Source organism: Diadema antillarum, unplaced genomic scaffold, assembly GCF_040938485.1.
Source record: "Diadema antillarum isolate AM-2024a unplaced genomic scaffold, OU_Dant_1.0 seq00001234_RagTag, whole genome shotgun sequence".
Lineage (NCBI taxonomy): Eukaryota > Metazoa > Echinodermata > Echinoidea > Diadematoida > Diadematidae > Diadema > Diadema antillarum.
This window is the reverse complement of record NW_027272022.1, coordinates 236,440-262,364: the sequence shown is the minus strand read 5'-3', so window position 1 is coordinate 262,364 and position 25,925 is coordinate 236,440. Positions and strand designations below refer to the sequence as shown.

Genomic DNA, 25,925 nt, shown 5'->3' with positions numbered 1-25,925 from the left:
TGTATTGCTGCTGAAGAAGTCTAACAGATAGAGAGAAAAATTCGTCTGTCCGGAGGATTTTCATCATTTTTTTTTTTTTACATTCACGCCTCTCCTTGGTACGGCAGACGCAATCTCCTTGGAACATATGCCCGACGGGCACGATCAAATACAGACCGACCCTTGACTGCTGGATCGATATCAGAAGTGTGTGGCCGTCGGTACGGCGGGGTTCTTCCCCGGAGATTCCCCGTACAGTGACTCCCATTTCCCGCAGAGGCCATTAATTGCTGATATGAACTGGAGTGGTAGAGACTAGTCACTAGAGTCCAGGTCAGCAGCTCGTGGTACATATGGAAGTCTAGCCAATATAGACCGAGATGGTATCTGTCTCTTCTCTAATTAACGTTGGTACATGTGACATGGTCAGCCCTAGCCCCTGGGGGCTTGGGCTGAACAATCTCATCGGCCTCCCACCCTACAGTACCGGTATTCATCCTCGCTCGTGTCGTTCGTTTTTGTTCTGTGAAATGTTGTCATGTTGTCATTGTGATTGTTCAGGGGGAAATCCTATATTCCTAGGTTTTAGGGGGCTTGAACCTTGAGAAGACAGTGACGGATTCAGGGAGGACCACACTATAGGCGCACCCGCCCCCCTTTGGCTTTATTTTTTTGTTGAAACAAAAGAAATAAAAAGAAAAAAATGGGGGAGGGGTGCGTGCGCCCCCCTTTAATTTTGTAAACGCGCCCCCTCTTTATGGAATTCCTGGATCCGCCCCTGGAAGAAGAAGATCCTCTAATCGCTGTTGCAGCTTTTTGTAGGAAGCTATACAGGGATGGTTTACATCAAAGGCCAACGGACGGAATGTATTTACAGGTAGCAAATAGGTCTATAATCAATTATATTTTATTAATTACAAGTAAAAATTTGCCAGATGCAAGTTAAAACCAAGCTGGTGGATCTATATAGGCCCATTCTGGATCGTACTGGGGGCTGCATGTTCCAAACTGATAGATGGGAAGGCCGGAAGGCAGCCTCTTTGAGAGCAGTATGTTAGCATGGTTAGGTGCTCTTGAAGTATTAAACTGCAGAGTATGGTGGGCAGTTTCACTTACCACAGTTTTGTTGCTCTTTTGGGGAAAATGAATGCTTGTATGGATTTGCAGTGGCTTCCAGGACTGTGTATTTGAGGAGGTGGTCATCAAATTTTCTGCCAATGTAGGTTGCTGGGATTATGATGGCTGGGAAGGAGATGTTCACCAGGTCGTGTTGTATTTGATAAAACATTGTTGCTTGCGCGAGGAGACGGTGGGTGTGTAACAGCTAGAACATCTAGGTCCCAGTCCAACTTGGAAAGTAATGGTGTGACAGGAGATGAGCATCTATAGTCTTGGTAAACAAAGCGGGCAGCAGCTCCTTATACCTGTCCAGTGTTCAGCGTATACAGTAAGTAACTGCTTTGAACGCATTGGATGTTATTTTTCCGCACTCAGTGGTGCTGTAATTTGAAATGCGATACCCCTACCCTCCATTGCCAATACAGTTCACTCCCGTTATAACAAACATGGTTATAACAAAATTCCGGTTACAACGAAGTAAAAATTCAGACCGCAACATTATCAGCTCAATGTTTTTTCATTGTTTATTTGTTCAGTTATAATGAAATTTTGATATAATGAAAGAAAACTGCCAGTCCCAAGGACTTTGTTATAACAGGAGTGTACTGTATGTGTGAAGTGCATGTTATGCTTTTCCAACGTGTATTAATGATATGACTGCATGACTGCCCATAATAATTCTAGTACATGCATGTATCAGGGCCGGCAGAGCGTTTTCAAAAGTGGGGGAGCCCACTTCCAGGTTTCATGAGTTAACAGGCAAAAAAAAAATTAAACAAAATAAGGTCTTCAGCGCAACTTCTTGTGCCACTTCCGGGTTTCTTTAGCTGACATGCAAAAAAAAAAAAAGGTATACAAGATATAAAAACATAACCTTACCGCGCTCACACTTCAAGATCGCTATCTATTTCTTTCTAGTGTAGTAGTGTCACTTATGCACTTCCGGGGTAAAAACTGTTGGGGGGGGGGAGCCAAAGTGTTGACACCTTATGTATTCCTGTGCCTTTGTATGGTGCAAAAAAAAAAAAGTGGGGTCCCAAGCCCCCCACTCTAAAAACTTTTCAGCTTAACATTGAAATACTGACAGTGATTAACATTTTTACATATAGTTGGTTATTTCTATTCCTAGCTCACCTCAGATTGTAGAACTATTTTGAAGCACTAAAGCTGGGTTTTTGTTTTATCTGCAGATGGTGTATAATGCCTTCAAGCTGACATTACAAAACCAGGGTAGCGTAGAATGGTATGAAAAAATAAGTAGAAATACCTTGTAGGCCTGGCAAGAGAAGAATGTGCAGAGACTAGCAGTGTAGCAGAATCTTTGAAACAGATTTATTCACCATCGTCTCCCCTGCACCCAGATACAAGATGTCAACAAGTCTGCTATGTCCACTGTCAGCGCATCAACGGAACAGTGATGGAAGTAGTAAAAGTGACCTTGCCGCCTTGCTTCAGATCGAAATATCGAGTCATGCTCTGCATTCTTCTAGTGCTGTTTCTCCAGCTACTCTTGTGGATCATGGTGGCGACAAAGCCGACAAATCAAGTCACAATCTATCTGGAGGACTCTGAGCTCAGACGCAATCAGCTGGAGTTTAATGATGCCGTTGTTATTGACATTAAAAGAGAAACCCGATGGGAGCCAGGTCGTGATAAGCTCAGGAAGAAGAGGAAAAAGAGTGGCTTTTGGGCCAAGCTCAATGAATTGAAAAAATCAAGAGAGGGGTTGACTAAGACTCCAGTTGACAAAATTGGCCCAGAAAGTAATGGTAAGCAAAACCACCTATTCATGGAATCCCCAAAAAGATTGATGTGATCTAGGAAATTCTTACTTATTCTATTACACTAAACTTAGATTACACGTGTTTACAATGTGTTTACTTTGATCAAGTGATAATGATCATGGTCATTATTGATCACAGAGAGGAGATTGTATCTTTAATGCTCAACTTTTCCAGCTTACTGGTGAAGCTCTCTCTTCATATAAAAAAATTCACATTTCTATCAGATGTTTTGTGTGCTACTATGATAGCGGAATATTTTCATTGTGGACATTTTCTTGAATATGGCACACAATTGAACTTTTGCAAAAACAAGAACTCGCTAATGTCTTTCAGGTATTAGATTTAAAGTTATTCTCCTCTGCAAAGTTATAAACACAGGAAGTTTACTAGTATTTTCCCAGTAAAATAAAAAAATAAAAACAAAAACATGATTTTGTAATAAGTTCTGGTGTTTAGAGTATTATTCCATTCACTTTCCCAAGATTCCCATCCAGTCCTACAACAGAGAGAAATGCTCTTTCAAGGGATGTGGTCTTTAAGCCTACGGCAGCATGTCTTGGACAACTTGGAGGAAAGTCTTTTTTCCCAAGAAATTTCTACCCTGAGTGACAGCTCCTGCCCAGTTATTGAGATGGATGCTCCAGACTCACTCTGCAGACACAACTTTGGTTGGGAGTGCAACCACAGTCCTACATATACCACTCAATTCAGACATAATAGGTATGATTGTTAGTATCATGTGTACCCAGTAATCTTTTTATTTCGTTTAGTAGTCTTTATTGCAAAGCTCAATTTGGATCTGTATCATACATGTGTATCTTTAGTTCCCTTTCAGTGCCCAAGTGCGCTCTAATTTTGATGTCGTTAACAATTGATTTTTAGAATATTATATTTTGTGGAAGGAGTACATAACTGTGATGAAATTTGATTGACTTAACTTCACCAATCTCCAAATTTTATCTGGACATTTACGCAATGTGATGCTGCAAACATAATGATGCTGTCTGCGTGGATAACTCACATTTGATGTTCTGGTGCTTGCTTTCCTTGCAAAAACAAATTTGCAGATCTCTAACAATCAACTGCCCAGGTGACTTCAGAGTGGAATGGTACTTTGAAAGAAACGGCGGCTTCACAAATGAGACAATGAAGACATACACCAATCAGTATTCATCTTGGAATCATGTGACACAGCCGATCAACATTCCATTTCCGACGCAGTATGCAGATGTCTTGTGCAGAGTAGAAACTTTGAATGGGTGAGCATATATACATTTAACTGAATTTCATATTGTATATGAAGTCGCAGTGTCGTCAGAATGTCTTAATGAGTTCTGTATAATGCCATATATTTAGCATTTGTATTTTTTGGGGGAATTCAGACTTCGCAACAATTTTTTGAATAGTTTAATGTTTTGTAGTGGAGTGCAGTAACAAATGGAGAAATTTATGCTCATGCATGGCACATTCATGTCGGTATCAGAGTTAATATTTTTATTTGCTGTTAAATTTACAAAAAGAACCTGGCTCACAAAATTGGCGAAAATAAAAACCCCACGTAATTATATGATTTATATGGCAGTTAATTGTTACGGGCTGTCTTATGAACATGCAGATCTCTAATATCAAGTTCCAATAACTTTGAAAAAAGAATCTGCTGTCTGATTTCCTGAACCTGTTAGGTAAAGGCATTCACACACAAAAAAAAGAAGATAAAAATAAATAGTAAAATAATGATTTGGAATAGCCTTTCCTATTGTTTTTATTCGAGGACATGAGGTATGTTACAAAAGATTTATATTTCTTGAAATTTCCAATAAAATCTTTGTTATTCCAATCTATCGATGGCAAAAATTAAGACTTGTATCGTGTCTGCCTTGATTGAAAAGGCTAATACCTAGTGGTGGGTTTAATTCAAACTATAGGTTACAATAATTGTTTGATTTATACCAAAGTTTGGTGTGTATTGATTTTGGATAGAAAGTTGCAAAAATGAGATTATTATTTTTTGTGACATCCTTGTTGGTTGAATTTAGCAATTATCTCTCTCCTTTTCTTTGAAGTTTTAAGGTTTTCTTCTTCGTTTCCTTTCTGCTTCAGTACCGGAATTCACCACAACTACAGAACTCAGTTTATTCCCAATGCCAGTTTAGTTTCAAGTCAGAGGAAATTATTTGACAAAATGGTAAGAATGTGATTGCACAGTGATTTTCTTTGACACATTAATAGCAAATCCAGGGGATTTATCGTAAATGATTACAAGCAAAACTTTGTTTTTTATTCTCAGCCTGCATTTGAAAAACAATGAATTGGGACTCAACCAACCAACCTAAAATCAGTGCACGCAAGAATAGTTAATTATAATCAATTTCAGCAGAGGTAAAATTTTGGAACTCTCAATTTCTAATGTCAATTTTCCTTGGGTCAATCACATTAATGGGAGATATTGTAAGGATTGTGAATACAGTATGCATAGTAAGAACGATTTGACCAATGTATGCTTAAGGCCTGTTGATAGATGCATCCAGTGACATGCCTATTGAAAGCAGGGGAGTCATGTACAATATCTATAGAGATTTTAAAGTGACATAGCAACAGAATAATAGTATGATGTGTTATGTGGTGGCCTGGGGCCACTAAAAATTGATGTCAGGCCAGCAAGTTTCCAAAAAGGCTGTCTTTTGGTGGCCCAACCAGGCAGCTAGAATTATATTTCCTTTAATTTCAAGCGACCAAAATTTCAACTTCAAATATTTTAGGCGCCTGAGCCCAAACAGGCCACTATGGGGAAAAAAGAGTGCGTTTCTAGCCCCGTATTAGAAAGTATATAATGTTATTACCAGAACTTGAACAACAGAAAACTTGCATATTTTTGACATAGCAAATTTGTCAACAGAGTGATTGGTCATGATTCAAAAGTGTGTTTTCAGGCATTGAGCTCCCTCGTGGCGACTTTATGAGGTCCTTTGTGGAGACATTTGATGGTATATCTGATATTGTTATTTTATACCTTTAAGATTTTTTTATGTTTGATTTACATTAGCATTATCTGGGGCAAATTATTTGTTATATAGGGTCCCACTTTTTTTCTCTCTCTCTTCTTTCTTTAAAACACAAACACAAATTGAGTTTGGTTGTAGTTAGAAACCCCTCCCCCTTCAAATGGGATGTCTCCTCTTTTTTCTATTCTTTTTCTAGATCTTTTTGACTTACCAGTAATCTGAAGTGAAATTAGGAATTTATTGGTACTTTCTGTTTCTTGATAACTAGGCGTGTTGTAATTTTGTTTTTATTTCCAACATTTTGTTCTCAAAATGAAGTTGCAGATGCAATAATGATCTTTCAATGCAAACTTCTGCATATTCACACTGATGATAGAAACGGGAGCGTAAAGACTGGCGTCCACTTTCTGTGCTAGCAATCAATATTGACTCCCTCTCAAGAGCCCAGTTCCACCGCTCCTGCGGTCTGCCCCAAACACGCCAGTTGTTGAGGAGACTGTTCAATGCAAGTAAGTGGATCCGATAATGCTACTCCTTCTGCTGGCCAGTAGGTTTGGGACTAGAGAATTGTACGGTATGGCCTGCAATATTGATTCCCTGTGGTCCATCATAATGGACCTGAAAAAGTTCCTATTTATTAATAAACACAGTAATGGGACTGGTTTAACCATGCTACTGACAGCAAATACATATTTACGACATGTGACTGTGTAGGGAGTTAATGAGAATAAAATTTCACAAAACTACTTTAGCCTTTCTGCAATAGAGGGATCCATGATATTTGGCTTGAGTTTTTTCATGGTTATTTACTTTCTGGGTAATTTGTGTAGAAAGTTGTCATAAAACTTCTGTTAAGTGTTGATGTATTATGTATGCATGCAAACAAAACAGATTTCCAGTTCTAAGCAAACAAGAGAATTGAATTGAATTGAATTGAATTGAATTGAATTGAATTGAATTGAATTAAAATTATTCAAATCAAAATGTATAATTGAATATCTTGTTTCATAAGCATATTAATTTCATTGCTGCAAATGTTTGTTTGTGTTTCTTGGACGACAACCAACAAGGTGCAGATTCATCCCATCAAGCCTTCTTATTCAACCGCCTCAATTCCATCGGTGGTGTGACTGCCATGAACCTTACGCCCCTCTATGCAGGTGAGACACCATCATCAGAAGCATTGCAATCAGTGATTAGTGAAATTGTAAACGAAGATCAAACTGGTTATATCTAAAATCGATTATCAGCTTTTAATATACGAATGACAATTGATATTATTGAATACATGAGAACAAAAGGGATATATGGTGCAATAATGATAGATTTTGTATAATTTACTACCGGTAAAAAAGAATTTGTATAGATGGCATATCAAAAGAGATGGAAAATGTCAGCATTGCGGTGTAGATGAAGATAATCTACATGCTTTCATTGAGTGTAAATTAAATAAGGTTTTCTTTTCGTACTTGACAGTTATAATCAAACTTATATACTGCCTATAATATTGATTTTGAAATAACGGGAATGCATCTGTTAAAAGCCCATAAGGAGACTGAACTAGATATATTTTTGACAATTACCTTGTGGTGTATTTACAAATGTATATTTTTAAAAGAAATAAAACTGGAAAAGAATGGCGTGAAATTGATTTGCAATATTTGTTTGAAAGAGAAATTTGCAAAAGAATTGAGGAAGATTTGAATAGTATGAAAACACATCATAATTTACCAAAACAAATGATGTACATTGTGTAAATAGTTTGTGATTTTTTAATCTCAAGAATGTCTTTCGAAGTTCAGTGTATTTTCTTTTTCCACTCTTTATGATGTGATATAAAATGTTGAATTATGGAGGCAATGAATACCCTGTTGACCCCCCCCCCCCCCCAAAAAAAAAGAAAAGAAAAAAAGAAAGATCATCAGAAGCATTAAAACTTTTCTAGTCAGGCAGTAAGATGATGAAGGCTGTTTACTTGTCTGATGCTCACAGGTATCTTCTTGCACCGCACCCAGTGAGCTTTTGACTTGTATAGATGTAGGTAATGCGACAGGTGTCTTCACATTCTACTCTCTTCCACGCTTCTGTGATTTTTCATTCCCATGCCTACAAGGAGAATCTGTGTGTTCTACTACTATCACATACCATCTGAGCCATGTATTTGATATTTCGTTTTATGATTATTCATTCAACCAGGCTTCATTCCACTCTACGGAATCCTACTTCACCCAGATGACTGAAAGTAGTGTTGTTATAGTAGGCCTGATTGTCTGAGAACCATAGACAGATTGTGGCAAAAAGAAAATAGTTGAAAAAGAAATCCTAAAACATATACATTATGATAAAGATATCTATAATGCATAATATGATTACTCTCTAGTTTAATGCAGTTTTTAGATGTACTGACACTTTACTGATGGCTTTTTCAATCAACAGGAGTATATTTCAAGAGAGCTGATGAGGAGAAACGAGTACTGATTCACAGGTACTGTAAAAACAAATTCATTGCAAGATAAAGGCACAAAAGTTCTAATCTAAAAGTCTTTTGGGGGTGATTCCCTGTGATTCCCCCTCCCATAAGGCCATACTTGTAGTAATAAACAAACAAATGATAAAGAGGAAGGCGTCTTAGTTGGCTGCATACAGCAGTAGACTTTGTTCAAATTCACTCTAAAGGTGTGTGATCATGCATATTACATGGTCACTCACATACCCTAAAGGTGACTTCTAATCACATCCTAAACCAACCCTTTGCCTACTGGACCCTGGTTGCTGTCAGTATGAATTTATTAGAAGCTTATAATCTTTTTATTGCAACTGATTGATAAATTGCCATACATCAACATAGATAAGCACTGAATTGATCAGTGTTTTAGTAGTAGCCATGATAAAAGAAATCATGGGCATACATACTCTAGCAGAATTTGAACCTAAAACCTCCTGATCTCCAGACAGGTGTCTTATCCACAAGACCACCAATCTTCTGCCTGACAGCAAGCATTGGTTGTAATCCTTATAGCATTCAGCAGGTGCAGCATAATTATTCAAATTCTTGAAAGAAAGTTCTCAGGAAGTTTAGAATCTTAAGTAAGAAAGAATTTTAACTTCAGTTTTACTCTGGTTCTTTCTCTTCAGGTACACCAAGCCAATCAAGGAGTGGATGTGGGACTATGCCAACCAGCATGGCTTCCTCACCAGCTATGCCATGGACACAGGAAACGGCATCATGGGAACACAAACCATCTGTGCGGTAAGAAGAACAGAAGTTCTCTCTACAAGCTGTAGTTTCAACCATCTGCTGTTGGCAACAGTGATGAGTCATGCATTATCCATATGGGGAATTATAGTTTGTCACAGACAAGAGGTAATAAGAGACACTCTCCAAATTGTCCTCCAAATCCCTGTATCATTCTCCTTGGCACATTCCAAAGTTGTCAACGGAGAAGGGTGTGGAACAAGAAGGTCAAAGTGAGAATTCAGAGTTTGATAGTTCAGATTTTAATCTGATTTCAGACTTTTTGTACTCTGCCGAAAAGTCACATTTCAGACTCTTTTTGCAGTTCAATGACATTTAAATGTTTACAGTTTAAACTACTTCAGACTTTTTTTTTACAATATTCTGATTTTTTTTTCTACAAGTAGCCTACGCTCACACCCCTGTTGAAAGTCTTTCTTTTAATCGTGACAAACTTTCATCCTATGTGTAAAATACTCAGAATTACATTGTATCCTGTGTTTGCAAACATGACAGAGTTGTTGTGGAATGAAAAGCCCATCACCCCTCCCCCCCCCAAAAAAAAAAAGCAAGTCTCACAATGTGTTAAATGATTCTAGAGTAGGAAACTGCTGACTGCAAAAACACCACTATTTTACTCCTGAGTGTCCTTAACTGCTAGGAAAAATAAAATTGAAATAAAGAGAGTGTTTTTGCGCCTTACGAAGGATCACCCATGTTTCTACAGTTTATGCTCTTTACTTTGTAGAAGAAAAAGAAAAAGTTCTTGTTCATCTCCTGATAGTGTGTCTCTTTCACTTCCATTATAGTATTTTACATCTCATGCCGCACCACACTCTTTAGTTTCTTTTCACACTTCTAAGATTCTTGACTTGTCATCTGTACTTTGCTCTATTTTGTCATAGCAGAAACTTTGAGATAAAAATGATATATATTTGTAGCTGCTTATCATTCTCTTGTGCTACTGCTGTTGTGATGTGCCTGCCCGCAGTGACGTGACAGAAATTCTTGCTGCACGTAACCAGATGTTTGCCGTAATTCTGAACTCGCCCACTTGCGACAACTTCAGACATTCCACACTTCACCCTCCTCATTTTTCTATTCTTTTATGCTGCCTACCTGTAAATCCAGCTGTATATAGTAGTTGGATGTTATGAAGGTAGCTATTATACCAGAGCTTCTGTGTGTGTTTGTTTGTTTTTAACTGTTTGCGTTCTGTCTTCAGGAAATGTGGCAAAATATTTGTATCGTGTGTGTCATCATCCGTAATTCAAAGACACAAAAAGTCAGAATTCATTTCATTTTGTGTGCTACATGTTGCCATCTAGAATGAGTGATAGACCATCACAATCATCTCACACAGTCAACAGTCCCTTTCATCTGTCTCCAAGTCATCATCGCTGCAAGAAAAATTCATCTCTAGTCTGGCTTTGTGGAGGTAAATATTATTGTATGCATGTGATTCTGTGTAGTTAATGTAGAATCCCCAAGCTCAGGTAGTGATTTGCATCTGCAGAATGTCTTCACCCTCTATGAACAACATATGTGCTCAAAAAAGTTAAAATTATGTTGAATTCATCTGAAAAATCTAGTGTTTGCTTCATCGTACAAGGCTTTTCTCTGTCTCTTATTTCCTCCAAGCTGGAAAGAGAATGAGCACATGTGTAATTAGCATAGACTACAGTCCTGAGAATTGCAGAGTGCAACCCTTTTTGACAAGTTATGCAACTTCTCACTGCAGTAAAGCATCTTTTCTTGGTTTCACACCCAAAACCTTGCTCCCTATGGGGGCACTTTAGTGGATAGGAATCCTTTATATTCTAATGGGGGTCTGAAATTCAAATCCTGCCAAGTGCAGACCTCCCAACTTGTCTGGATAATTTTGGGAACTGCTCTTTCTTTCCTACTTTTGAGCCACGTGATCCCTATTTTTCAGTCAGAAAGGTTGGGAGGTCTGCAAGTGCTCATGTTTTTGTATGAGACAGTTTTATCCACGATGTCCCTCGTTTGCCAGGTATAGAAATATTAGCCCTGTGTTAAAAAGACCATATCATTACATTATTATCGCATTTCACCGAGATTAGTATCAAACCACACTAAAACCTTAATAGAAAATATCTAAACTTTACAGCTAGGTGGACCATTATGTTGTACTTCTTCAGCTAAGACAATGAACAAGCAAAAGCTGGCATATGCACTGTCAAGTTACGTATCTCCCAAACCTGCAGATTTCATCCTTTCTCTTTCCTTCCTGTCCACACAGACGTGCAACCATCTACCGGCAGAGTTGCCGCACTGGGAACATGGCTGGGTGCAGCTTGAAAACAAGGAGGTGAGTCTCAGACAAAATACTCAACCAATTCACTGCATCATTCCCAATTCATAGCGCCATTGTCACAAACACCAATTCTTTTTACATTGATTGCCTCCTTCGAAGTTGTAACCCCTGAGATGGCTGATAGCTTTCTGAGTCACATTCTGTTGGGGTACTGCCACACAAGATTGTCACCCTGCCCATTCCCAAATACTGGTTTGTGGCTCTTTCACATGTACATGGTAGCTTCATTATGTCTTGTCTTAAAAAATGGAGGAGTTGTCGTAGAATGGTATATCCTTAGCACATAATAATGCAATATAGAAGAGAAATATAGGACAAAAAACATCAGTATGACATGCGCCCCCCCAAAAAAAAAATAAAATAAAAATAAAATAAAATAAAATAAAAATAAATAAATAAATAAATAAATAAAAAAAAGAAGACAAAAGAAGACAAACAAACAAAACAAGGGGATAGGGGAGAGAGATGTGAGCCTAAGTTAATGTTTGATGTTGGCTGTGTTCAATAAGTTGAGGCAATTATTGTTTCTCTTCAATGCTTTGCAGATATTGTCAGTTCCTGTGGGGGAAAAGTGTTCCAAACATAATTTACTGTTGCATTGCATATTGTGAATCATATAATTATAATGATATGTATGCAAAATGAGCTTTGATTTAAAGGGAAGATAGCCATAGTTGTTGTTCAAACCCTTAATAGAGGTGATTGCAAGCATGGGTGACCAATTGGTTGTGCACTGACATCAATAATGTTTTGGAACATATCGTAAGCTATCGAACCTGAACGGTTAGCATTTATATCGTGTCAAAAGTAAATATAGTCAGTTGGTGACCGTAGTCCATTGAAGTGGAACCAGTGAGGTCCAGGGAAGTTTCCTCTTGCCATCTGGGCTGGATGCTCAAAGACTCCATGAAGCCGTTCTTCAATCTTCTTCCATGTCCCCAGGTGCGGCCAGGTGTTCTGAGTGGTCTGTGTGATGGGGACACCATGATCCATGAACACATCATGAACTACACCAGGGACTTTCTGAATCTTGAGTACCCAGCAAAGTGGGCAGGGTTCGATCTCAATGCAAAGCACAGGCAAGGCAACAACCGCTGCTTTCTTCACATTCAGCCATGTATACACATCAAGTCCAGAATTCATAAGGAATTTTGATATTTTGTTATTTAAAAGTCCTGTTTACCTTTGGGAGCAGTGATTTAAAAAATGTTCAAGATATCACATTTGATGCATATGTGTAGGTCAGTTGTATTGCAAAACCTCCTACCATATAAGAATTTTGCAATAGAACCTAAAATATAAGGAGATATCACTACTTTTCTCAATAAACCGTAACTGTAGATGGTTTTGTCTGGAAACATTTTTATTATAACCATTGATCACATTTTGTGTATTAACCATTCTTAACATGATTATACTAATTAAAATTTTTACATTGGGTGTTTCTATGCCTAACTCACATTTTGGAACTATTTTGAAGCATTAATTCTAGGTTTTTATTTCATCTGAAAATGGTAAACTGTGCCTTTAAAGGAACGACAGCTGAGGCTGATTCACTGGTGCTGGTTTTGCCAGTACAGAACATTCTGTCATATTCCTTGTCCTACTGTGCAATCACATACTCTGTGTGATGCAATTGTGATACAATTGTGATACTGTTTTTTTAGTATGGAAAATTTTCATCACCATGGTAGGACTTGTAGATACTGTTTTTATTTAAGTGCAGTTTCCACAACCGAGACTAATATTTCATCTGCTTTGTAAGTAAATAGCAGTGGTATGTTTCTCTAACCCTTTATACTGTGATTTGGTCGCTGATCGGCACGCATGTTGGAATGCTTTCTTTGCCGGTCAGCACAGATGATTGTAAACCTAATTGTCACTGAATAGTGGGCACATGATCCCTATCCCTATTGTGTCACCGTGGCCTTCCTGGTGGAATGAGGCACACTACTACACCTCATTAGACTTGCTTTACACGTACGGAAAGTTAAGATGGATTACCAATCGAATGCACATGGTGAAAAAGCTCGCAAAGGTTTAGCTACAAAACTTGTATGCATGTAAAGGGATACCTGGATGGCCAGCCATTTGAAGTGAAAACAACATATTAGGCACGGTCAGACTGGCAAAAGATTGACAAGTTTTACATTGCGAAGTCTTCGCTATCTTTTGTAATGCGTGGTCACACTGGCAGCCAAACTTGGATCAAGAAGTTTGGGTCATCGGTGCGCGCGCGCAAGAAAGAAGAAAGAGCGCACCATCCGATGGCTAGTGATTGTGACGTAACAATGCACATCTGTACATGACAATGACCTCGCACTTCGGAGACACCGCCCGCAAACAGATCGAGAAGTTTGTCCTAAATGAGGGAAATATCCCTGGTTGGAGTGGGAAGTTTCACGGGAAGTTTGCAGTCACACTGACAAAACTTCAAGATCTTGAAGATCATGAACTTCATCTTCTCAATCTTTTGCCAGTCTGACCACGGCAATTGATAACAATAAGCACCACAGAGATGTCATCATCATCATGTCAGCAAAAACACAAAGTGAGAGAAGCAAAATGATGCACAAGAGGTAGTCTATGGCAAGCACGATAGGAAAATGTGGGTATTGTGAATGCTTGTGTTTCACTATTGATGTTGCCATTTTGCCTCCCACTGTTTCAGACCAGAGCAAGAATCAGCAAATCAGGTGGATGCTCTTTTGGCAGCAACGCTGGAGTCTTTAATGCAGACCCAGCCCGATCTTGCAGTAGTAAGATATTCTTCACTTTCTTTAAACCTTTCACCCTTTTAACTCATTTGCCTGGGCGATGTTGGGTTTTTTCCTTTTGAGATATGAAGTGACAGTAGCTTTCAAGCTCATGTGAAAGATATATGATATGGGGACATTGAAATATATATAGGGAAAATAATCAGAAATTACTGAATGTGAACTTGACCCTTTCCATGCAAAAAACAGTTTTCAGTTTTGGCTTTCTGGCATTCTTCCCCTCTAAGTTACCAATCCAGTATAGATATGTTTGCCCTGCAACACTCAGATCTAACAATTGGCTACTCTGCATGATCTTTAGAACCAAAACCAAAACTACATGAAAAAAAAAAATATCTATAAAATTTTAGCAACAATAAAGAAATTTTAAGGATGACAGGAAGGAGTCTATTTCGACAGTAACACTGATATTATATTTTGACTGGTAGTTCCTCTTTGGGGATCATGGAGATCGTTACCATGGTGATGATGCCAACCACCCTGGTAGCTACATGGAGATACTCCTACCGTTCCTGGCCGTCATTCTCCCAAGGCATGTTCTGGAGACACACCCAGAGTGGGAGAGGAACATGTTAATCAACAGCCAGAGATATGTGGTGAGAGACTCAATTTGGTGGAAAGTTTGGAGAATCAGTGATGAAGGAAACTATTCTCCTGCTATCATGTGTCATTAAATGTCAACTGAATTGTCATTATGCAAATGATGCATAGTTCTGAGTGCCGCAGTCAAAATTGTATGCATAAGGTAACTATGGAATGCTTAACCCACAAGGCGAAGCCGAGTGAGTTTAAGCTAAATTCCATTTTTGCAACGTGCACACTATTCCGACTGACGCACGAAAAGACATGTGCGTCATCTGTGTTATAGAATGGGTAATTTTCTTGCCAAAAATTCAATTTTCTGTCATACTATACGTGATGGCAAATTTAATGGATGCATTTCCTTTGGCTTGCCATAGACGACAGCCCAAAGATCGTGCATCCAGTATTTACTGGATGCCTGGAAAAAAATACTGGATGCATGATTTTTGTAGCCAATAGGTGTCTCGTACTGAGTGCACTAGTGCTTGCTTAGTGCTCAAATCTTTGCTACAAGTGGGCGATAACATGTTTACCACTGTGACTCAGCCTGCAGGTAGTAAAAAATTGATGCATAGCTCTCAACCAGTGAAATCAACAGGATTCTTGCTACCCATTCTATAATTTTGATCGACAGATGTGTTGGTGGTGTCCAAGACGCATCCCTTGTTATGATGCTCATTGCCATTACATGTATATTGCCTTTAGCATTGCCAGATAGCTCATTCTAATTACCTGAGAAAAGAAATAGTTTTGGCCTACTAGTATCTCTTCTCTAAGAGGGAAAGAAGCATATCAGTCTGTGCAGCACATTTTGTAATCATTCGAAGGAAAATGGTATGACCCTGGAAGTAATATTGCTCATCTTCAGAATGTCTCAAATAAAGCCTGGTGTACTTTGCAAGTTTGTATTTGGTGTTGAGACACATTAGTTTTCTTGCATGCCACCATTATGGTGACATCTTACCCTGGAAATTTGACCAACTTGACATTTTGTATCCCCAGATATTTGGTTCAATAGATTTCTCCTCTTTTTCTCTCCCGACCAACACATCAATATCTCACAAGAGAATCTTGTGGCATGACAAAGTCATTACTATTTTCAGCTTTACTTCAAACTGCATGTAGAAATTCTCTCACTTTTGAATGCATTTAGTTTCTAGAGAACAATGTAGATTGTGTCATGCAAAAAAAAAAAAAAAAAAAAATGCCCATAAGCTCTATCTTTCAAGTTTACTGCTGCCATCAGTAAAGATCTGAGATCCAACCTCGGTTAAGATCTCAGAGCCATTGCTGATCCCTTGAATTCTCAAACCAGTTGCTGAAGAATGCTCATTAAAAGAAACCCAAATCCAAAGAAAAATGGGGATTGAGTGAAAGCAGCAACATTAGTAGAACATATCAGTGAAAGTTTGAGGAAAATCAGACAATCAATGCAAAAGTTATGAATTTCTAAAGTTTTTGGTGTTGGAACCGCTGGTTCAGGAGATTACTAGAGGTTATAACATATGTGTGGACAACAATATACAACCAATGATAGAATTCTAATTCTATCAGTCAATAATCCTGCAAAGATTAATCTTGAAAACTCTGCTGTATAATTTCGAACAGGGTGCATGTGCAGGTTACTGGTATTGCAGGTGGTACAAACTGTAGCTCTTGACATAATATGTGACCCTTCACCACAAAACAAACAAAAAGTCGCCAGACATGAATTTTAGTTAAGACCATATTCTGAAAGAGCAGACGTTAACCTTTAAAATGATGTATAACTCAAATCAAATGGACTCTCCTAACTTATCTAAATATTGGAAAGAAAGCATAAACTCTTGAAAAGTGTGAACTGAGAAAAGAGACCCATTTCACTTATTTTCAGTCCTCACGCAAAATCAGTGCGTGCAACTTTATGTTCATTTTGTGGTGTACGGTCACATATACAATTCTATCTTGGACTGTTCTGAGGAGCTGTTTCTGCCACCTTGTGTGTTCTTGTCGGGTTACAAACTATACAATGATGACAATTTGATATGTCACCACAGATAAGAGAGTGTACACGTTGTGAAAGTTGTGGTAATATGTAGTTCATGTGACTTTCATTCCTGAATTTAGGTTCATTATGACTTGCATCAAACCATGAAGTCACTGATGGACTATCCTCATCTTGATCAGGTTAAAGGTCATATTAAGGAGGACTCTTACAATCTGCTAACCCAGGAAATTCCGAGGTAAGTATCTATGCTCAGTGCATGTTGTAGCCCATAGTTTTGACGTGACGGACGTTCATGGCATAGTATTGAAATTATGGGTAACTGATGCTTTGTCTCCATTGCAATATCATTTGAAATCAATCCCTTGGTAACTCTGTCAATTTACAATGGCTACAAACACTGTTCTTTGCAGAGGCCCTACATATACATCACAAAATGCATATATATGTATATAAACTGGACAGCAAAAGAAAGTCCCCACTTCTGTCAAAGGCTGCACACAAAAATTCACCACCTAGAAATAAACAATTTTTGTACACAGGTATGCTGCAATATCCATTAGTAATCACATACCCAATAGCAAGTGATTATCTTTATTACAAAGAAAAAAATGACATGCACAGCATCTTGGTCACTGAATCAAAAGTCACAAAATGTAACAGAATGAGCCTTACAAGCCTTACAAGAAGTGGCATAATTTTCCTGATGGAAGCTTGCTAAGACCAGAGTAAAGTAATGTCCAGTCTAAAGAGCTAACTGATTTCATTCTGAGAATTAGCGTAATCAGGAAGGATAGCATCCCTAAATACAGAATACACTCATTAACATCATTTTGACAAAACTGGTGTTCACTTTGACATATTGGTTGTTTAAAAATGTTATCCATTCAGTGGCCTTTTTTGCATGGTGGAAAGTGCCGTTGTGTGGGAGACTTTTGATTCAATGACCAAGATGCTGTGCATGTCAAGTTCTTCTTTATTATGAAGACATTCACTCGCTTATGTGCATGTGATAAGTAAGGGGCATTGTAGCACACCTGTGTACAAAAATTGTATATTTCTAGGGGGTGAATTTTTGTGTGCGATCTTTGACAGAAGTGGGTAAATTTCTTTTGCTGTCCAGTTTATATAGATATATATATATATATATATATATATATATATATATATACTCCTAGATGGGTCATTTGGAAGACATTTCCATTTGTTTTATATGCAAATTTTTATATACATGTTCAATGGCAGTTTACGCAATGGAGACACGAAAATTGTCTCCCTAATGACCAGTTGTCTCCCTAATGAAGACACTTCCCCCCAATATGTCTCCCTAAGGTGCCAACTAGGGATATATATATATATATATATATATATATATATATATATATATATTTATTTATATATTTACATATGTATATCCACATGAAAAAAAAGGAAAGAAATAACACAATACATACATTTGATATAGATACAATGTAAAGTCAAATAAAGTAAAAATCCTCAAATCCCCTAATACCTGCTCTCTTTTTAAGCAATTTAGCCATCCATCCAAATAAAACCCAGTTCAAGGAAAGTCAACACTCAACACATTTGTGACAAACATGTCACTTTGATTTTTTTGTCAATTTATGTGAAACTGTTATATCACATCATCAAAACATACTCTAGACCAACTGAGATGGGATACTTTCAGTCCTTACCCATTGATGTGTAGTAGCTTACCTGGCTGATTTACATACACTGTACTCTTGAGTCGAGTCCGAGGCAGTGGGTGAAACAGATGACGGTCCAGTTTTCTTTTTACCACGCCTCGTCTTTTTGGGTCTCACAAGTCCAAGGGTATATAATTTGTGTCCTAAACACTCAAGGTAGCCTTTGAGACTGTGACATGTAGTGAGGGGGGTTTACACTATGACGAAATGTTGTATCTTGACGAATAATCCGAGCGCCAGAAGGCAAATGTGATTACATTATGGTGGTGTACTGGTTTTTTTTTTTTTTTGTTGTTGTTGTTTTTTTCTGATGAGATTTTCATGTCTCGTTGCATTTTGCATAACATGGGGTCCTTGAAGAACAATATTTCCATCGACGTTTAGATTGGCTGCAGCTTTTGTACAATACTTCCTATAAACAGCATCACATTGTAGCTAATCCCTGAAAGCTTGGGTTGATCAAAGAATAGGTGAAGGTATTAGGGAACTCCATTGTTGAGTTTTGCAACAGCTGTCCCAGACAATATAATAAGGGGCCTATATGCTGAACATGTATACATGGCATGTTAATACCATGGTGAACTTTGGAGTTTCTCAAAGGACCCATTGGTTGCTCAGTTAAGTAGGTCTGTAGGCATGGCACCTTTAGTCAAGCGTGTAGAGCCAGGGGGGTGTTTCACAAAGCTGTTTTTAAAGTTACAAAGGACTTAAGAACGACTGGTGATCAGTTCTTATGTGCTATACTTATCAGAATCTCAATGATTTAGCACAAGAACTGATCACCAGTTGTTCTTAAGTCCTTCGTAACTTTAAGAACAGCTTTATTTGTGAAACACCCCCCAGGTGATGAAAAAAAAATATTCAATTCAACTTAGCCCTACACTTGAACATTGGACAGCCCTGGTGGATCCTGACACAATACACAACAATTTGGTCATGAACAAATACCACAAAAACCCACTGCTCAGTACATTGGAGCAAATAGAAATGAAGCAGTGTGGGGAACTGGGCAGACACTCACTCTGTCACTCACTCACTTGCTCACTCAAACACGGAATTGAATGAAATGGAAATTTGAAATGCATGATGTTATGTACTTGTATAAATCCAATGTTATATCATGACATCAGTTGCACACAGTGTTTGTTTTTCATATAATAATTTATACTTATGAATAACATCATGATTTTGAATCAAGGGGATGAATGTTGAAACATGGGTTTTATTGCAGACAAGGAATGTTTCAGGTTGTGCAAAGTACTACACATTTGGAGCAATGCAATACCACTGTCTGAAGCTGTAATCAGTTTTAACATCAAATTATAGTCAGCGATATTAGGAACAAACAAAAATTCATCTTGCCAAACTGAGTGTAGCAACTAAATCTAATGGAAATTTCCACTTTTGCAGTAGTTACAAAAAAAGTTAATTCTTTTGTTTTTTCAACAATCTATTAAGTGCATATACATAACTCAAGAAAGTAATCTGTAATACAAACTATGATTTTATCTTTGGTTTAGAAAACGCAGCTGTGCTGATGCCAGCATTCCACATTGGAGCTGTGCTTGTGGTGGTCCAACTGTAAGTCATTGGTTACCAAAACACATATTTAAAGTGTATCTTCAGTCAAAAAATATTTTTTGATATGTGAAAGAGATGTATTTTAGTAATCTGTTGCACCAACAAACAGAAAAAAATGTTACATATAATTGAAGAAAATAGAAAATAAGAACTAAATCAGTGAGTCTGAAAGGAAAGACTATCAACTTTCTTTTGTTCTCAGGAACCAGCAAGGGATTTATAAGGAACCAGCATGAGATTAGGCAGCCTGGGAACAATAGCAAAGTTATAGTCTTCTTTTCAGACCCATTGGCTTTAGTGGTACGTTTATAACTTTAATAAAATTAGTGTATTTTTTGTTGCGAATATTGAACATTTTTTTTCTTCTGATTCTTGGTGTAATAGGTTACTGAAATGTAGCTCTTACACATATCAAAAAATATTTTTTGGCCAAAGATACACTTTAATTCCTTCACTCTGCCATTTGCTGGTGCATTTCACTTTGTAGAATAGCTATGAAAGAGGCTGTAATATTTTTATAGGAACACAGTTTGGCAAAGTTAAGTTATTGAAAGTTGAGAGGGGGGAATAGTTCAATAGTACTACAGGCTATGGTCCAAGGATGAATTGTATAGTTACATGTTGCAGGTGGGTTATTTTAGGCTACTATTAAAGTATTTACAAGAGTAGTGTAACTGAATACTTTAGTGGTTAATACAACTGTGTCTATAAGCTATAAGGTAAAGCTCGTTGAACTCTCAGTTGCGGAACTTTATGAATATCTTTCCAGTATATGTACAGCCTTTCCCTCTTTTTTGCCGGCAGTTAATGCCAGCAGTAAGCCTTTTTCATGAATTTGTTCTTCTCAAATTTTCAGTGATTGTGTTTGGAATGCACAATAAGTCAACTGTTAGCTTTCTCGTAGAACCTGCGTGTTTTCTCTGTATTATTCTGCCATTTAGATACTGAAAAAGTCGGAGTGGACTGATGACCATGTACTGTTTGCGAAGCAAGCGTTGGCTGAAATCAACTTAAAGCATTCCAAGGTAAAAATCACACAGAATATGACAGATCTTTTAAGCAATGGAATTGTCTGTAGCCAGTGATTTGTGTTATTAGATACTCATTTATAATTTGGAAAGCCTGTATGAATTGCTTCTTAATTTGTTAAGATTTTCTTCTCTGTTTTTGGTTTTTACTTTTCTCTTACTTTTTTTTCTTCTATTAGCTGTTTTTATGTTCTACTTAATCCGCAGGATTTTTGTCATGCTAACTTTGCACTTCTTGTGATTGTCCATTGTATTCAAGATATGTTATTATTGTTGCTTGTGTCATCCAAGCCATAATTGCTTATATGTGTGACCTGCTACAACAAAAGGATCCTAAAGTCGCTGACGGGTGAGCCGAGAAAATCAAGTTTGAAGTCAGGTCATCAAAATCCGTCAAAACGTTTGGATGTCTGTTTTTGACATAATTTGGTAGTCTAATGTATCTTCTATCATCTGCTGAAATTTCAAAGCTAAATGATCAACGAAAAGGCCAGAAAATAGTGTTTTTCTGGGCCATGATTTTCCGACTTTCAATGGAACAGAAACGTGTCCGAAGATTTGGATTTAGCGTCGCAGCTAGACTCCGCCCCTAGCAACGAGGGAGTGAACTCATTGGTCAGTGCATGGCATCCTGATTACTGATTGGTCATGCATAGACCGCTGGCGATAAGCTTGAATGAACATTGCAGAGGTTGCGAGGAGCGTACCTTCTTTTGTCAAACGGTGAAAACTGTCTTGCTTCCTTTGATCATGATAGCATCGGAAGGAAAACTTAGAAGGCGGTTTTCTCGAAACGCTGATTTCTTAAACCACTCGACATGCGCTAATAAAATCATTGATGTCTCCGCAACCGAGTATTCTTATGCGTCATGTTATATATGACATTAAAGTGGAAGAGTAAGGGAATAATGTCATGTCATTTGCAGAAAATTGTCCTCCCCTGACTTTCAGATCGTTTTGTTGCAGCGGGTCACATATAATGATGATGATGGTGATCATAATGATGATGATGATAATAGCGTTTATACTACTACTACTACTACTACTACTACTAATACTAATACTACTACTACTACTACTACTATTACTGCTACTACTACTAATGATAATGATAATAATAGTAATAATAAATGAGTACATGTATTTTATGCCTTGTACAATCAACTTCAACTGAGACTTACAGGGTATCAAAGATTATAGCTTATTAAATGTGTCTTGAGTGTTGATTCAAATGTGTTTAAGGACTGGATGCCACAGAGATGGGATCATCATGAAGTGATATTCATATTTTTGATTGATGGAGTGCAGATTAATAATTGAGTTACATCAATGTTGTAATGTGTTTGTATTGATACCATGTGATCAATTTCGTGTGTCGCTAGAATGTATCAAATAGACAAAGCGATGTTTTCAGAGCGGCCTCTTGACAAAAAAGTAGACCCTTTACTTGCAAATCATGATGAATTCTTCATATAAGTGTATGCAACCAGATCATTTGCTTTCTATTTTTTGAGAGAAATTATATGAGGTATTTTCTTTATTCACATATTTGCATGAATCCCAAATCAAATTTAATTTGATTTAAGGCTCTTCGCTCTTCGTCCGGCGTCGTCCGTTGTGTGTAAACTTTTACATTTTCATCTTCTTCTTGAGAACTCCTTGACCAATTTTCACCAAACTTGGCAGGTAGCATTCCAAGGGGGATAGGATCTCAATTTGTTCAAATGGGCACCATACCCCACCTGGGGGCCCCCAGAGGGGCCCAAACCCCCCAAAATTAAGGAATCTTAAAAAATCTTCTTCTCTAGAACCAGAAGTGATAGACCTAAGTTAATACTGTGAATTAGTACATTGATGACTGTAGTTTCAAGTTTGTTCATGGCGGAATCAGGGGTGCCCCCTTGGGACCCAGGGGAGGGGGTGGGGAGGGGTCCTATTGGGGCCCAAATTGTAAATTTTCATCTTTTTCTTGAAAACGCCATGATGAATTTTCACCAAAGTTGGCAGGTAGCATCTCTAGGGGGAAAGAACCTCATTCCCATCAAATGGGCACCATGCCCCACCTGGGGGCCCAAGGGGTCCCACCTCCCCCCCCCCCCCCCCCCCCTGTAAGGAATCTTTACAGATTTTCTCTAGAACCAGAAGTGATTGAGCTAAGTTAACCCGTTGAGGACGGACTGATTTTGCTACAACACGCATTTCCCATAGACACCTGCCCGAGTATACTCGGGACTCGTCCTCAACGGGTTAATACAATGAGTCAGTATATTGATGACAGTTGTTTCAAGTTTGTTCATGGGAGAATCAGGGGTGCCCTCACCCCCCCCCCCACCCCCCTTGGGACCCAAGGAAGCGGCATGGGATGGTGGGGGGGGGGGGGGTCCAAATGCGGGCCAAAATTTTTATCTTCTTGCTGAAAACAGCCCAATGGATTTCCACCAAACTTTTCAGGTAGCATTCCCATAGGGATAAGATCTCAAAGTGTTTGAATGGGCACCATGCTTTCCTTGGGGCCCTAGGGGGTCCAAACCTCCTACATTAATGAATATTCAATAATATTTTTCTCTAGTTCTAATTAAAAGTGATAGGGCTTTAAGTCTTTTTTCCCAAGCTGCATAATCCCACATTCTATAAAGTACAGTGTACTTGGCAGGTATTTTTACCAGTGTGATTGAATATGCAAATGGACACCATGCCCCCATTCTCAAAGCTACCCCCACCATAAGTTTCCAATGTTCTCAGGTAAGAGTCTGCAAGAATGCATGGAAGGTGAACTTGCGATACTCAGGTGAGCGTGTGACCCCCGGGTCTCTTATTTTTTTTTTATAATGAACTTCATCAACTTCAGATATGGCTACATCTTCTTCAACATCTTTCATGACACATTGATGCTACTGTTTCTTAAATTACTGCTTGTGGATTGCACCCTTAATTCTCTCTCTATGTATCAGAGAATCCTCCAAGAGATGAACAGTTCCAGCTCATCCAACACCACCTGCATGGACCTCCACTTTGGCTCCTTGGTAACCGTTTCCAGGATATGCCACGATTACGCTGGCCTCCACATCCTCATGTATATCATTACGTTTGATGCCGTGGAGGGGCCCTCAAGATGGGAGCTTCGAATTACGGAGGAGGGGGAGATAGAATCTGTGAGTGCAGCATGGTTTTCAGGTTTCTTCACACCCATTTTAATGTCATGCTTAATTTCTTGATTTACGTATTCTTTATCTGGCAGGTATATTTTGCAGTGTGTTGTATTCATAAGTTGTGCATGTCAACTAATATTCCCAACCTCAAGAAAATACTGAAATATAGTGGACTCCCATAATAACAAAGTCCTTTAGACCAGCAGGTGTCTTTTGTTATGTTGAAATTTTGTTCTAACTGAACAGATGAACCGCAAAAACATAGAGAGGATAGTGTTATTGCCTGAAATGTTATTTTGTTGCAATCAGAATTTCATTATAACCGTATTTGTTGTAACGGGAGTGCACTGTAATTATTGCCTTCTGTAACACAAATACGGTGCATATCATTACCGAAATGGAAATAAAGCCAACTTTGCCTCTTTCAAAGTGATATTAATCATTTCTTATGCCACGGCTTTTGATCTCAATGTCAAGTTTCACCATTCATGATTAATGACAAACGACACCCCTGCCAAGACAACATTTGATATGACACCCAGTGTGCATCTTGTTTGATATTATTTCTCTACAGTGGACTCCCATTATAACGAAGTCCTTGGGACCGGCAGTTTTCTTTCGTTATAACCAAACAAATAAACAATAAAGAACAAAGAGTGGATAATTTTCCGGCCTGAATTTTTATTTTGTTTTAACTGAAATTTCATTATAACCGTGTGCTCTATAACAGGAGAGCACTGTAGTAGACATCTCTTTATTGCATCTCATACTCTGTTTCATCTTGTCTTTTGTACAAGTTGTTGTGTCATCTGTATCTTTTACATTGATAATGACACTCAATTTGTTTGTTTGTCTGTTGTTTGTTCCTTTCTTGTGGTTCCATAGCTGAAGCAAGTCACACGCTACCAGAAGTACGACCAGTGCCTCGACCCGAGAGTGTCCATAGAGTTCTGTGTGTGCCACCAGTTCCCTCCCGGTACCCCGTGAGTGGTCGGTGGGGATCACACTGCAATCATTCCGTGAGAGGAACCCTGGACTTATGCAATAACACCTCCTGTGACCCCTAAGAGGCATTTTGATGAGTGAGTCTGATGTGACATGCGATATGTAACCACAACTCCTTTCTGGTTAGAGGAAATCATGTGACAGCAAACGAAAAGTTACAGTCTCAACAGGGAGGTGGCTCCCTGGTCTCAATGTAATTACAATGATGTGTATATACAGTGTATATGATTATTGATATTGGTATTTCTTTTAATGTAATGATATTATTTCATATCTTATTGTATATACAGCTGTATGTCATTGTGAAATTCAGCCATTTGGCCGCCATAGCATTTGTGTGCAAGAATAAACCAGACTAGATTGAATTGAATTGAACTGAAAAGGCAGTGAATGGAAGGTATGCGTGTGTGTACTGTAGAACACAATATTTTAGCTGCATGAAAACTTTAAATTTTTGCAAATTGGAGCAGACAACCTTTTTCGCGGCATAAAATTTTTGTGAGTTGCCTCTTACATTCAGTGCATATAGTGTAAACAAAAACTTTCATGTGCATTTTAATTTTGCGAATCTTGGCTCTCGCAAAATTGGCAAAATTGAAATGCACGCAAACATTCCTCGTTTTACAGTATATGACCAATATCTTTAAATGATT

General features: G+C 38.2%; 1 protein-coding gene across 1 annotated transcript; it reads left to right on the top strand.

Annotated features, from left to right (window-relative positions):
• On the top strand, positions 1-25,832 carry LOC139745081 (uncharacterized). Its single transcript, XM_071655501.1, has 18 exons — positions 1-312; positions 2,460-2,867; positions 3,365-3,602; positions 3,950-4,141; positions 4,983-5,067; positions 6,261-6,393; positions 6,955-7,044; positions 8,321-8,369; positions 9,020-9,134; positions 11,383-11,451; positions 12,400-12,536; positions 14,129-14,216; positions 14,663-14,830; positions 16,923-17,038; positions 20,030-20,090; positions 21,032-21,115; positions 24,070-24,270; positions 25,153-25,832. The coding sequence occupies exons 2-18, from the start codon at positions 2,516-2,518 to the stop codon at positions 25,252-25,254; spliced, it is 2,280 nt and encodes a 759-aa protein (XP_071511602.1). The 5' UTR covers positions 1-312; positions 2,460-2,515; the 3' UTR covers positions 25,255-25,832.
• Positions 25,833-25,925: the final 93 nt, after the last annotated feature.